Below are 12,918 nucleotides of genomic sequence, written 5' to 3'. Positions count from 1 at the left end.
ACTCTCTCATGGCCACTCCCTCATCCCGGGCATGGAATAATATCCTCGCCGGGACCAGCCTGGAGGATCAGCTCCGGGCCGTGGACAGACCCGGGGAGGTGGCTGTCAGGCACGACCTGACAGACTACCTCCCCCCTTGAACGACACGTATTGTCGAATAAAGTTGTACCTACCTACCTTAGAACCGACTGGCGCGTGCGGTGCTTGCGCCGTTAGCACGCTCCGCCCAATTTTATTGTCGTCGTCAATCGCAGCCTGCCCCAAAGCGCTGGCCAAGAGCGCCGACCTAAGCGTCCCCGCTTAGCAGCGTCGGTGGGCGCTACAGTGTTATTCGTGGTCGCAAGGTTGGTGCCCCTCGTCTTACCGTTGTTCTGGGTAGGCACGTATTCGCTAGCGAAACGCTGTGCAAAACCGGAACAGTTGCATGTGTTAACGGGAAATGTATACTGACCAATTTTCTGCAATAGGGCAAGAACCTTGACGGTTCCTCGCACGAGCTTGAATATAAAACAACACTGTACGGATCTTGTGCCATCCGGCATAACATTTTATTGAAACGTTTCAAACACAGCTTCGCTTAACGTTGATTCTAACAATTGCGCTACATCTTGATTTAGTTATTAAACGCAACAAATTTCTTTAAATTGCTCTCGCCAGCATTTGTGCAGTTCATGGAATTGATGACTAGTGCTTCGTACTAGTCGTCCTTGTCTATAATAAGTATGTAGAGGTAACCGTCCGACCAGAGGACTTTCCCAATGGTTAGCCAGCCACAGTGCAGCCGATGTACAGGCGTTCGAAGGCAGAGGTGCTGTCAACCTGGATGAATCCGCTAGGTTGTGAGCCGTCCAAAACCGACACCCATTTAACTGGGATTCCCTGCGACAAGAACCTGCAAAATCAGGAAAGCACTTCGTGGAACACAAGCCAATGTTACGCCCGCTGCTTCGCGCTAAAGGCAAAGCAGCGATTGCGATATGAAATGAGTAGACAGCTACACGAAGTAAGGATAGTAGTTTCATCATCTGTATAAGCTTGTAAGCATTCGTATACTAATGAAATTAACAAGCATGGTATCATGCACTCACAAGCAAACATGAACAAATCTCACTCGATGACCGCGAAAACTCGCTGTCAAAACTCTGGAGTGAGGAAGCGTGCCAGCAGCAGCAGCAGCAGCAGCAGCAGGGGAATTCACGTTCGTGCTCCCTCTCACAAAGTGGCAAGAACACAGCGCACACGAAGCTATCGGCACTCGGGCCACTCAGTGCCCATCGCAGATCGCATTCACGATGGGGCCTGCGCACCTGGGCTTTATACCTGGGCTTTATATCTAGGCTTTGCACCTGGGCTTTGCACCTGGGCTTTGCACCTGGGCTTATACGGAACATCACGGCGATAGCGACGGCACACACGCGCCTGGAGCCTCCTTGTTATTGCTAACGCAATAAAATAATATAAATTCCCGTGCATTGTGTATTACGCTGAGCCGCAGCTAGCTTTGCAGAAGAATGTGCCGAGAATAATCGTGTATCCTTCTACAATACAGCTTTTGAAGGTTGCTACTCATGCAAGCGCATTTTTCGCAAGCAATATCGATGAATGATTCTTCACGAAACTCAAGAGCCTTGCAATCCCCAAAAGTATCTTCATACTTGAGAAGCATGACTATAACATCGCCGAAATAATTATAACCCTGCTATTATCCACCTGAGTAGGAACAAGTGCTGCCTATGGCACATCTGCAATGAGCCTGTGCTGGGTGATCTTGATATTTCACTGTTATACCCTGAAACTCGGGCTTTCTGGCACAATATGTTTACGATGCCAACGCAAGTCCAAAATACCACACATGTTTAGGTATTGCGTAATAGTGGTCTGAAATAGCATAGGCGGTACTTTCGCCCACGTATTACAAAAGCTTTCGTGTCTGACGATATTACTTTTATTGCGATAGCAATTATATGGACACACAAAAGCAGATTTCTGCCGTCGGCGTCGCCGTCGCCGTCGCCGTGAGGTTCCGTATGACGTCAATGGAGATGAAATCGGCACCGCGCGCTGAACGCTGTAGTGCGAGTGAAAGAGCGCGAGGCTGTGCCTTCTTCCGACGCGCCTTCTTCCGACGCGCGAGAGGCCGTGGGGGAGGGGGTGGGAGGGAAGGAAGGCGACGTTTAGCTGTAGCACAAAATGCCTATTTATATAAAACGTTGTCAGGCGAGAAGGTGGTAAAGACTTCCGACGCTGCTCGACAAGAGTCCCGTTCTGATCTCGTCGAAAACCTCCGAGCCGCCCCCAGAGGCTCCGGCAACAGTAACCAACGCGGCGCGCGTTTTGTGCGAACGCAGGCAAAACGCCGACGCGTCGACAGCAGTTCTGTGTGTTGCCGGTGCTGCTGCATGTCCAAGTTTGTACAGCTGATAAAACTACTATCCTTACTCCGTATAGCTCTCTACAAATTTGCTATCGCAATTGATGCTTCGCCTTTCGGGTGAAACTGCGACAACTTTTTTATTCATGCGAAAGCATTATTAGCACTATAACGCGAAAATCCGTCTTAGTGTGCATGACCGAAAGCTGGTACCAGAAATGGCCGACGAAGAAAAAAAGATGTCGCCGTTTAGCCCGAAAGGCGAAACATCAATTGCGATAGCAAATTAGTAGAGAGCTTTTCGGAGTAGGGATAGTAGTTTTATCGGCTGCATAAACTTGGACACATTCGCTTACTAACGGAATTAACAAGCGTGGTGTCAGCGCGCACAAGCAAACATGAATAGATCACACTGAATGACCGCAGGCAACGACTGTCAAAACGCTGGCAGCAAGCGCAGCCGCCGCAGCGGGCGAAGATTCGTGCGGTCTATCGCCTCAACGGAAACAGAGTCTGCGTGACCGAAAGCTGGTACCAGAAATGGCCGACGAAGAAAAAAAATGTTAAAAAAAGATGCCAAAACATGCACGGATTGATGCCACACTTCTCAGGGAGGTTCCGGTAAACAAAGGAAATTAATGGCTTTAAAAAGAAAACTTGGTGCAAATCAGTCTGGGTGGGAATCGGGCCCGGGCCTTCGGGGTGCGAGACGAGCACACTTCGTCGACGCAAGGGCGGCTCCGCAATTCTGGCTGACTAAAGGTGCGGCCTAGGTTCGTGCGTCATTGGACACGTGACAGTACAGCCGACCGGGAGGAGGTAGCGCCACGTCATCAGTGTACAAAATGATCTTGGTCATGGCGTTTGGGGATCTAAAAATCGTGTAATGCTTTCGCATTCCCAAACTAACATGACTTAATTGTCTCTGCATTATTTTCTGTACACCTGTACATTGTTACGGTCTCTCGGCGAGTACATTTTTTTACATTCAGTAATTGTCCGTTTAGGAGAAAGTATTTGAAAGTCTATTGCACATAATATTATTTAGAACAAGTATTCTTCATTGTAATAAACATTTTGGACAAGTTTGTGTAAACCTTACTGTCATCCGGCAGCGCAAGCTGAATAGTATTGTATGAGTACTACTTAATGAGGCAGCCAGAATGTAAGCTGTGGTACAAGTGCCAACTAAACACGCTAAGTAGTTGTATAAGTGGTTCGATATAATTAAGGACACAGGGTGAAATGAAAATTAGTGCCGCGAGCATTCGTTCCGTACCTTCCTTCCTTTTTATTCAAAATTTAAACACGACTACTAATTGTGGCTGAGGCAAAACAAGTCAACCTAATAATGTTTCCCAATCTGTTTACCGCTTGACATTGCCACAAAACAGTTTTAGTATTATAATACCAAACTCCTTCCACGCTTTTCGTCCACTGACAGGTAAACTAACGCGTTCATTTCTCGCTATTTTGACACCCCACCGCACACCTGCGAAAATTCTACCGGAAGTATTTATTATTCTTTCTTAGTTGATGCGATCGGACCTGTCCGACACACATGAGCACTTTTTCGACGTCACATCTCAATTTAACCTCACTATCGCGTTCCGACACTACGGCAAATAATTTGCAATGCAATCACGCGGGCTCAAATTTCCTAGAAGTCAAATTGCAATCGACGCATTAGTGCTACAAGTGAAATCCCTATATGTCCACCACTGAAGGAGACGCCAATTATTTTTACTGCACACTACATGATTTAGCACTAACCTGTAACGCATGCAAACGTCTACGTCGTTAGGCTTTGCAATTACATTAGCGTAGTCGCTTGTAGGATAAGCTTTAGAGCCTCTCTATACTTCTGACAAAAATGTGCTCCAAGTTTTCCTAATCAGGGAAAGGTACCAAATTGGGTAAGTTCCTTTTTTTTCCATGTCTGCATCTTTTAGAATAGACACGGGGCTATCAATTGATCTGAGCTTTTCGCTTTGCGCATGTGCACAACGCGTACGACACTGATGTATAGTCGGGAGCAAATGGTTGGAGACCATAGCATCAGCAAAATAATTTTAATATCTGCTAGAGCAGCTCCGCCGCCTGGAATTTGTTTATTACATTGTATTCGGGGAAACACGCGCACGCAAGAGCGATTTATTGATATCAGCCAGAATGCCCAGGCTGCGAAAAAAGAAATCGCGCCAGATTTCGGTCCCCAAACTTTTGCTGGTGACGGTAGAGCAGCTCTACTAGAACCCACTTTCAAGACAACAGAACTTTCAAACAAGTGGCACAACGCGGATAGTTGGCTGGTTGTTCTTTTTTTTTTTCTCATTTTTTTCCCTACGCTGGGTCAGCCATACGGAAGGAGAACATTCCAAGCGCTCGAAAAATTCCGTTCACCTCGAAGTCCTTGTAGCTCTGTTCGCCTCTGTTGTATGGAACGTAGCAGGTGCTCTCCCAGGATGCAAACTTTCCCGGTATGAATAGACCCTCGTGTTTGGCCCGGCAGACGTACAGGGTGCCGGCCTTGTCTTGCCCGCCTGCCACCGCGTTTTCTGGGACTGTATTTCCGCTCCAGGGCACCCACTCGTAGCACAGGTTCTGCTGACAGTCTGACAAGAGGTGATGTGAAATATTAGTATGACGTGTTAATGAAACATTTTCATACGTAACGAACATTCTCTTCACACTTAAGACAGGATTGTAAATGCGCTTTGTCAATAGCTTTCAGACTTTATCGCACGTAATATTAGTTAGAACAGGTATTCTTCATTGTAATAAACATTTTGGGACAAGTTTGTGTAAACCTAACTGTCATCCGGCAGCTCAAGCTGAATACTATTGCATGAGTACTACTCAATGAGACAGCCAGTATGCAAGCAGTGGTACAAGTGCCAACTTAACTAAACACGCTAAGTAGTTGTATGAGGGGTTCGATATGATTAAGGACACAGGGTGGAATGAAAATGAGGGCCGCGGGCATCGTTCCGTACCTTCCTTCCTTTCTTTATCCAAAATTTAAACACGACCACTACAGCTGACAGTTACTGTGCCAACTAAAAATTGTGCAGTGTGCTATATTGTGATCTGAAACTTGTGCAACGTCACTTAGCGGGTTCGTAGACCATTAAGATGAAGTATCGCCTCCCCAGAAGAAGGCGCCGTCACTTGCATTGACAATGCGCGGCTCGCCAGAATGTCAGCGCCATGCAATGAGGATGCCATCACCAGCATACAGAAGAAAACAAATGTTGCGTTCACTTCCTGCCATATCGCTGACGTGTGAAACTCTGCAGTTCCCCATTGCATGATCTGGAACGCGTGACTTGAAGATTTTGCACATTTTTACTCGGAACTCGCCATGTACGCCTTCAACTTTCGCAGGTGCCTCCCAGTGCAGCACAAATGCATCGTTCTTAAGTTTCAATACCAATCTTTTCTACGTTAATGTGGATCTACAGGGCAATAACATCAAAACCCGGTGGCGAAATTCCTATCAATACCAGTGGTTGTGCATTCGCTGCACTTCATAATTCACTGGCAATACGTAAAACCGTATAGTATTTCGAGACATTGCGCTTATCGAAAAAGTCATTTCCTTGGAGCTGCTATCAAGCACGCAAATTGTTTCAAAATATAATATCGCTGACGGTACGGCAGCATAGGCGATTTGCGTGGGCAATTGCTTGCGTGGGCGGAAGCGATTGGAGCTTAAGCCCGTACAAATGGCACCTACGTGGTGATGTAACATTTCCGGAAATTCCGAAGGCGGGAGAACAGAGCGTGATAAACACTGGTTTTTCTCCAAAACATTTGGAAACACTGGAATAAATATGCTGGCCGGTGTTAGTACACGGAAGCAAAAAAGAACAGCACACGTGCGTACAAGCCACGACATGCTTCCAAAACGCAAGATGTTGACATTCCATAACAAAGAACCCAATTCTCTATTTGCTCCGATATTCTTTGCACCTTTGGGAATTACTACATAACACCAATGAAAGCAGCCATTTTGCTCCCTTAGGGAGGGTAGGCTCACATATATACACTTCTTGAACTTCAGCTTTCCGGATGTCAGGTGCAATGTATTTGCTCATACACGTGGGTTCCATTACACTTACGGAACGTTGAGAAAGGAACAGCTATATAATTGAGATGATTTGAAAACGCAACACGCTGGATACAGCTTGTATGGAAAACGTCTCCTTTCCACGTTTTTTTTTTCATTCTGTTATAAAGAAGTTTGTATATAATGGAAAAAATAAAGACCAAACATGTATTAAATTCCTCGTCAAAATCTCAGAACGCATATTCGGCGCTTACTCCGTATTAACTCCGTACTTGGTGTCTACTGTGCTACGAAAACCCAACCCAGTGTCCACAGGCGCCGACTACGGGAGGGGGGGGGGGGGGGGAGGGGGGCTCCGGGGCTCGAGCCCCCTCCGGAGCTGTCCCGGGGGCGGAGTGAACAAGTGTCGGCGGTGGCGGCGGTATAGTGATGGTGTCACGCTGAAAGGTGGGCCTATCCTGGTGATCGTGCAGAATGGGTCCAAGTTCAATGACACATAGCCCTGTGGGCTCGGAGACCTGTAACGCGCCCTTGAACTACCCTTGTCACACGTGGGACCCACAGAGGCAAAATCACCAGCCCTTCCCCTGTTGAGAAAATGGGGGTAACCGAAGCTTCTCCAATTCTAGCGTGATGGCTTCCGAAGGCCAGGCGAAACGTCAGCGAAGAGCCGCCGACCCTGAGTTCAGGGCAAACGAAGCGGAACCCCTGCAAGTGTCATCATACCACCAAGCTTCGCTTACCCCCATTTTCTCGACAGGGGAAGGGCTCTGAATTTTAATTTATACTTTCGCTTTATTTCGGCAAATCCTGACCATAGGAGGACAAGCGCATTAGAAGCACCAGCGGCGACTACCTCATGTATGGTTCCTCACTTCAGCATTCTTTTTTAATTTCCGCTGAGAACACTATGCACAGACACAATATATTTAAATATATAAACAGGACAAAGTTTCTTGTATATTTTAAAGAGGAGGAGGTAGCCAACTAAATGGATAGCCTATGCCTAGAGAATGAATGTGTTGACGTATGTTCACTTCACTTCGAATTACTTTTCGTGCTTTTTTGTCCCTGAAAAAATAAACCTGCAGACTTCAGTGACCCCATCGGCAGAGTCTTCTATCAACGGCGTGTGAAAAGCATGCGAGTGATATGTGTCTCAATATTGTTTTGCTCTCTAGTAGGCAACGCTGACGACTGGCGACAAAAAAGAAAAAGAAAAGCTCTTCTAATGTTTTGCGACATCTACGCATTAGGGATGGGAACATCGCCTCTTGCATGCAGAGGCCATAAATACGGGGTGTTTCAGCAAACACTTCCGAAAATTTTTTGAAGGTTTTCTGTAGCAGGTAGCACAATTCTAGTTCATGAGCTGGTCTACTCGAAGAGGCGGACATTACTTGCACAAAATTGAAATTCATAGTCGACTAATTAACACAAAATCACCAATTAGGTTTTTAACATATTAACTTACGGTCCATGTTGCAATTGACATATTCTAGCCGTGGAGTTCGCAAGGTGGATGCACTAGGAACTAATTCTCAGGATGGCACCAGTTTCGAGATGTTAATTCCCGAACATTGCGGAGAAATGCATTGGCGTTCCAGTCGGTTTTGTGCTTACCTGCCGTGGTTGCTTAGTGGCTATGGTGTTGGACTGCTAAGCATGAGGTCGCAATATCTGCACTTCGATGGGAGCGAAATGCTAGAACACCCGTATACTTAGATTTAGGTGCACGTTAAAGAACACCAGGTGGTCTAAATTATTCTACAGTCCTCCACTACGGCGTGCCTCATAATCAGATCGTAGTGTTGGCACGTAAAACCCCATAATTTATATATCTATTCACACTTTTGTGGTTCGATGGATAAAACGACGTTTTGTTAAGAATGTGACTGGCACGCCAATGCATTTTGCCGCGAAGTTAGAGAAATAAGGTCTCGAGTCTGGTGTCAGCCTCAGAATAAGTTCCAAGTGGATCTAAACTCCGCGGCTAGAATTTGTAAATTGCAACATAGGCCCATGTTTGTTAATTGGTTCAATTTATTGAAGCAAAATTTTATTGGTTAATTTTGTTAATTAGTCGATTACGCATTTAAATTTTTGTGCAAGTAATGTCCGCCTCTTCGACCAGATGAGCTCGTGAACTAGAATTGTGCTATCTGCCACAGGCAACCTTTAAAAATTTTCGAAAGTGTTAGCTGAAACACCTTGTATATAGAAATCACTGAGGAACCGAAATGATGCCAAGCCGGATTCAATCGAAATCAGAATAAATAGAAGTCTAGAAGTCATGCGCAGCAGCGCTTATACTCGGACTCAAAGTACTAAAAAAAAGAGTGCAGTTTGGCCGGGACAGTGAAGCAGTATTAGTGATAGCGAAGCAGAAGACAATTACACGAAGGAAGATCTTCACCATGTAAATCCGTCTAATAATCGCACCCGTGTAAGGGCCGCACCCCCAACTTGGCAGCCAATTCTTAAAAAAATTACATCCAACCGAGAAGCAATCGCGTTGCGTGCGCTGATTCTGATTGGGCTCAACAGCGAATTGTCGCACGCCGCTACTGGATGTCGAGAGGAGGCGATCGTGGATGTTTACGGCGGATTTCATACTCGTAGTTTGAAAAATGAAGTCAAATGGCCCGGCCCAATGAAAGGCTCGTCAAAATCGTGACAGGAAAGCACGGCCCTTACACGAGTCTATATGTTACTTATAGTGGCCATATAAATTGCACTAAATATTCACCTAAAATTAAAATAGCAAGCATAAGTAATGCACGGACCATGTAAACCTGTAAATACCTCACTGGATGACATCGAGCACTCGCTTTTACAATGCAAGCATTATGAAGAACGCCGGCAGCGGAGGCGAACGGTTCGTACAGCCGCGCGATTCACCGCAACTTCGAAAGTCAGATTCATCATTATCTGCCTATTTTTATGTCCACTGCAGACGACCTCTGTCAGTGATCTGCAATGACCTCTGTCTCTTAACTCTGCAACACTAGGTGCGCGGAAAGACAGCCCGGCGAGGAAGACAGCGCGCATGAAGTTAGCAGCCATCCCTGGTCACCCTATATTATTGCACCCCACCAATGATTACCAACAATTAGATATGGCACGCGGGCCGCATAAGCGTCAGCCGCGCGCAGTCATTCACAGCTACGGCGCGGCTAGAGGAGAAGACGCGTGCTCTCCTTCCCATTCGCGTTGGATTACGTGACCTACCACTAACCCAAATATTGAACGCGTGGGAAGATGATGCCCATCAAGCCACGATCCCTTTCGGCTCACTGTTACGTGTTTTTTCCCGCACCCACAGTGTACGGTCGCTCATTTATAATGCTTTTGGATTTAATACGGAACAGCACGGCGACGACTACAGCGAAAATTTGCCTGGAGTGCATATAAGAATTTGCCCATATAAGGGCTTTCGCCATAAAGCGAGAAATGGAAAATTGTTAGCAAAGGGTGTATATCTATCTATCTATCTATCTATCTATCTATCTATCTATCTATCTATATATATATATATATATATATATATATATAAATATGGGTTCTATGTTGAATCTGATGCTGAGTAGCAAGGAAGTACGCATCATTACACTACCACGGAAACATTACCCGGCATGTCTTAAAATTTGACGATACTTGAAAACATATTGTCCATTGCGGGCAAGTGAGCTGTGTAGACAAAGCTAACATTCTGCCTACCGTCGATTTATAGTGTTCACATCAATATAATGAATCACTGGTTGTTTTATTCAATGAGTGTCCACTGCTGCAATAAAACAGAGCGTTGGCAATGACGTTTGTTTAAATTAGCGACAAATTAAGCAAAGAAGTCTGTTTCACATAACTTGAACTCGTATAAGTGTTTCTCAAAGGGATACCTTCAAAAATATCCTCCATACAAACCTAGAATGAAAAACAGCGTTCAGCATTTACTGCATTCCGACTGGCTCGCACGAAACGCATATTCATATACCATTATCAATAAAATGCGAACATATCATTAGTGAGGAGCCAAGATTTCTCAAATCCTGAGCAACAATTTGCGAATTTTGTACATATCATAATAGGGAAAGAAGTTCAAAGCGGGAATAAACTAGACGTTTGACATTTATTGTATCGTGTTTTGTGCTCTTGCACAAATGATTGGGATTGAGTGTCGTGTTGAGCCTTCACAACGAGCCATTTCATCCAAAGGATTATAAAAATAATACTCACCTTTACCCGGTACAAAGATGTGCGGGAGGGCAACTCCTATGGATGTACGCTCCGGCGGTCCGTTTCTGTGTGTACGTATGCTTATGGTCACATTGCTGCAAGACTCGAGGCCTGTGCATGTGACCTGGGTCTGGTCTTGGCGAATGATTGTGCCGTCGGGGCACGATCCAGAATTAGGGTGTTTCTCGCCTCTGTCGTCGGTGACGGACACCCAGTAGTAATCGAAGCTAGCCTTTGGTCTTTCCCAGGCAACGGTGATGTAGTTATTCCCAGCGGCGAGTAACGTCAGCTTGGTTACATCAGGGAGGTCTGAAAGCACAAGTACTTCTGAATACAGGCATTCGTGGAACCCAGGCTTAACGTATGCCAACATAGACGAGCCTAAAGGTAAATAATTCGGCAGAGACAGTTAGACTACTTGCGTTTGGGAATGCAAAGATTTATAGTCACTTTTGGTGAAATGTTTCTTTCCGCACGTTCCTGGTCCGCGCAAGCTCTCGCCTGCTTTCTAACTGCGCCTCGGTAAGGGCAAATCAAAACGCTCCAAGCGTCTCAACACACTACCTTCCCGCGAGGGCTTCATAACTCGAAGAACGGCTTAGCACCGTTCAATTAGACAATTGCGTTTATCTCTCTCTTTTTATACACTCATAACGCGGCACCACCTCCTCCCCATATGCTGAGCCGTCACGTGTGCAATGACGCACTCAACAGGCACACCTTCAGTCAACGAGAACCGCGGAGCCGCCGTCTCGTCGGGGATGCGCGCTCGTCTTGCACACCGGGATCCTAGAGTCGATCGCCGCCATGGCCAAAAAATTCCTGATTTTCCTTTGAGAGCCATCACTTTGCTTACAGGAACTCGTCTGAGAAATTTGACCTCAATCCGAGCGTTTTGTGACGTATTGTTACGCTTTTCGCCGTCCGCCATTTTCGGTACCCTCTTTCCGCCACGCCCACTACGCCGACTGATTTTCGCGTAATGGGTAATATAATGCTGCCGCATAAAAAGTTTGCCCAACTACATTATTGCCAAACTAGGTTTTGGCAATGCAACCAGACCATCGGAGTGCGGAGACTACGATGACAATAGCATCCTGCAAAGTATTACACCAATTTTTTCCAAGAAAACTCCGGAAAATTCAAACAATATCCTGCGCACTCTTCTTGAAGGAGCCACTGGTGCTGTGAACTAGTGACGTCATAAGCAATCACAATTTCACGTCACAAGCACTTCTTTTGCAACGTACAATTTCACCCGCCTGAGTTAGAACTCTGGTATCCCGGAGAAATGACAAACCACCACAACTGTCCCCTGAAAGGCAATTGTAAAAGAATTCGTGGGGCCCCAACGCACATATGGTGACACATTACCAGCGAAGTTGCTTAGGCTGCGTACATGGGCTGCATACATTGTGAAATCAACTTTTTTTTTTTCATACGGAAGCTAACTACGCCGGCACAAGCGCCGCTGCGGTATCGCACCTCCCATGCAGCTGCTGCAACCGCTGCTGCAGCCGCCCCACCACTTTCGACGCGCGTGACGTCATAACCTCAGAAGCACAGGCCACGTGCACAAGAGCCATCGCCACACTCTTCCCCCTCTCATTAATCGTCACACAGGATTTAAAACAAAGGGCATGAAAGCCAGCTTGCTAGTCGAAGTGCACGTTCTCATATATATATATATATATATATATATATATATATATATATATATATAGTTCAAAAATAGAAGCACGTAGGAAAAACATAACAAGTCTGTACTGACGTTTTGGCCGGGGTCCGGCCTTCATCAAGAGAGCGTGTACAAGCATACAGAGCTCAATTTATACCTTTTTGCCGTAAGGGTGAAAAGAGACAAGAAAAAAATACAAAGTGAAACAAAAAATAAATACAAGTAAAAAAGAATACAACGAACACGTAAATGGAAAACTGCGCGTGCACAGAGTGGAATTATTAAAAAAAGTGAATGCAACAAGGCTGTGAAAACAAGCTCCTAAATCGTGAGTAGCCCATGACCACAGGTGTGCGCATCTCTGCACACCTGTGGTCATGGGCTACTCACGATGTTTAAATAGTAAGTGCATTTAGCTTCATTAGCGAGAAGCTGTTATTTCCAGAAGCATGTGCTAAACAACTTTTCCCGAGAGACTTCATCGACGCATAGTTTACTTTACCAGAGCATCGGCCATAACCTAGCGCCCCCTGTCGTAACCTGAGGTTATGTCGCGATATT

General features: G+C 45.8%; 2 protein-coding genes and 1 long non-coding RNA gene across 5 annotated transcripts in view; 1 reads left to right on the top strand and 2 right to left on the bottom strand.

Moving 5' to 3' along the window:
- The window catches only part of LOC119463475 (uncharacterized), a 562,544-nt gene that overhangs the window by 425,764 nt on the left and 123,862 nt on the right, over positions 1 to 12,918 (top strand). The window lies entirely within an intron of this gene.
- The window catches only part of LOC125940444 (uncharacterized), a 405,801-nt gene that overhangs the window by 286,479 nt on the left and 106,404 nt on the right, over positions 1 to 12,918 (bottom strand). The gene's annotated exons all lie outside the window — the stretch shown is intronic.
- The window catches only part of LOC119463481 (uncharacterized), a 31,560-nt gene continuing 19,165 nt past the window's right edge, over positions 524 to 12,918 (bottom strand). The window contains exons 5-7 of the mRNA XM_037724326.2: positions 10,680 to 10,988; positions 4,775 to 4,986; positions 524 to 892 (exon numbers count right to left, since the gene is read on the bottom strand). Of these exons, the coding sequence (XP_037580254.1) occupies positions 866 to 892; positions 4,775 to 4,986; positions 10,680 to 10,988 (548 nt within the window). The 3' untranslated portion in view covers positions 524 to 865. The remainder of the gene's footprint in view (positions 893 to 4,774; positions 4,987 to 10,679; positions 10,989 to 12,918) is intronic.

The sequence above is a fragment of the Dermacentor silvarum genome, chromosome 9 (assembly GCF_013339745.2).
Source record: "Dermacentor silvarum isolate Dsil-2018 chromosome 9, BIME_Dsil_1.4, whole genome shotgun sequence".
NCBI classification, from domain to species: domain Eukaryota; kingdom Metazoa; phylum Arthropoda; class Arachnida; order Ixodida; family Ixodidae; genus Dermacentor; species Dermacentor silvarum.
This window is presented reverse-complemented; position numbering and strand designations above follow the sequence as displayed.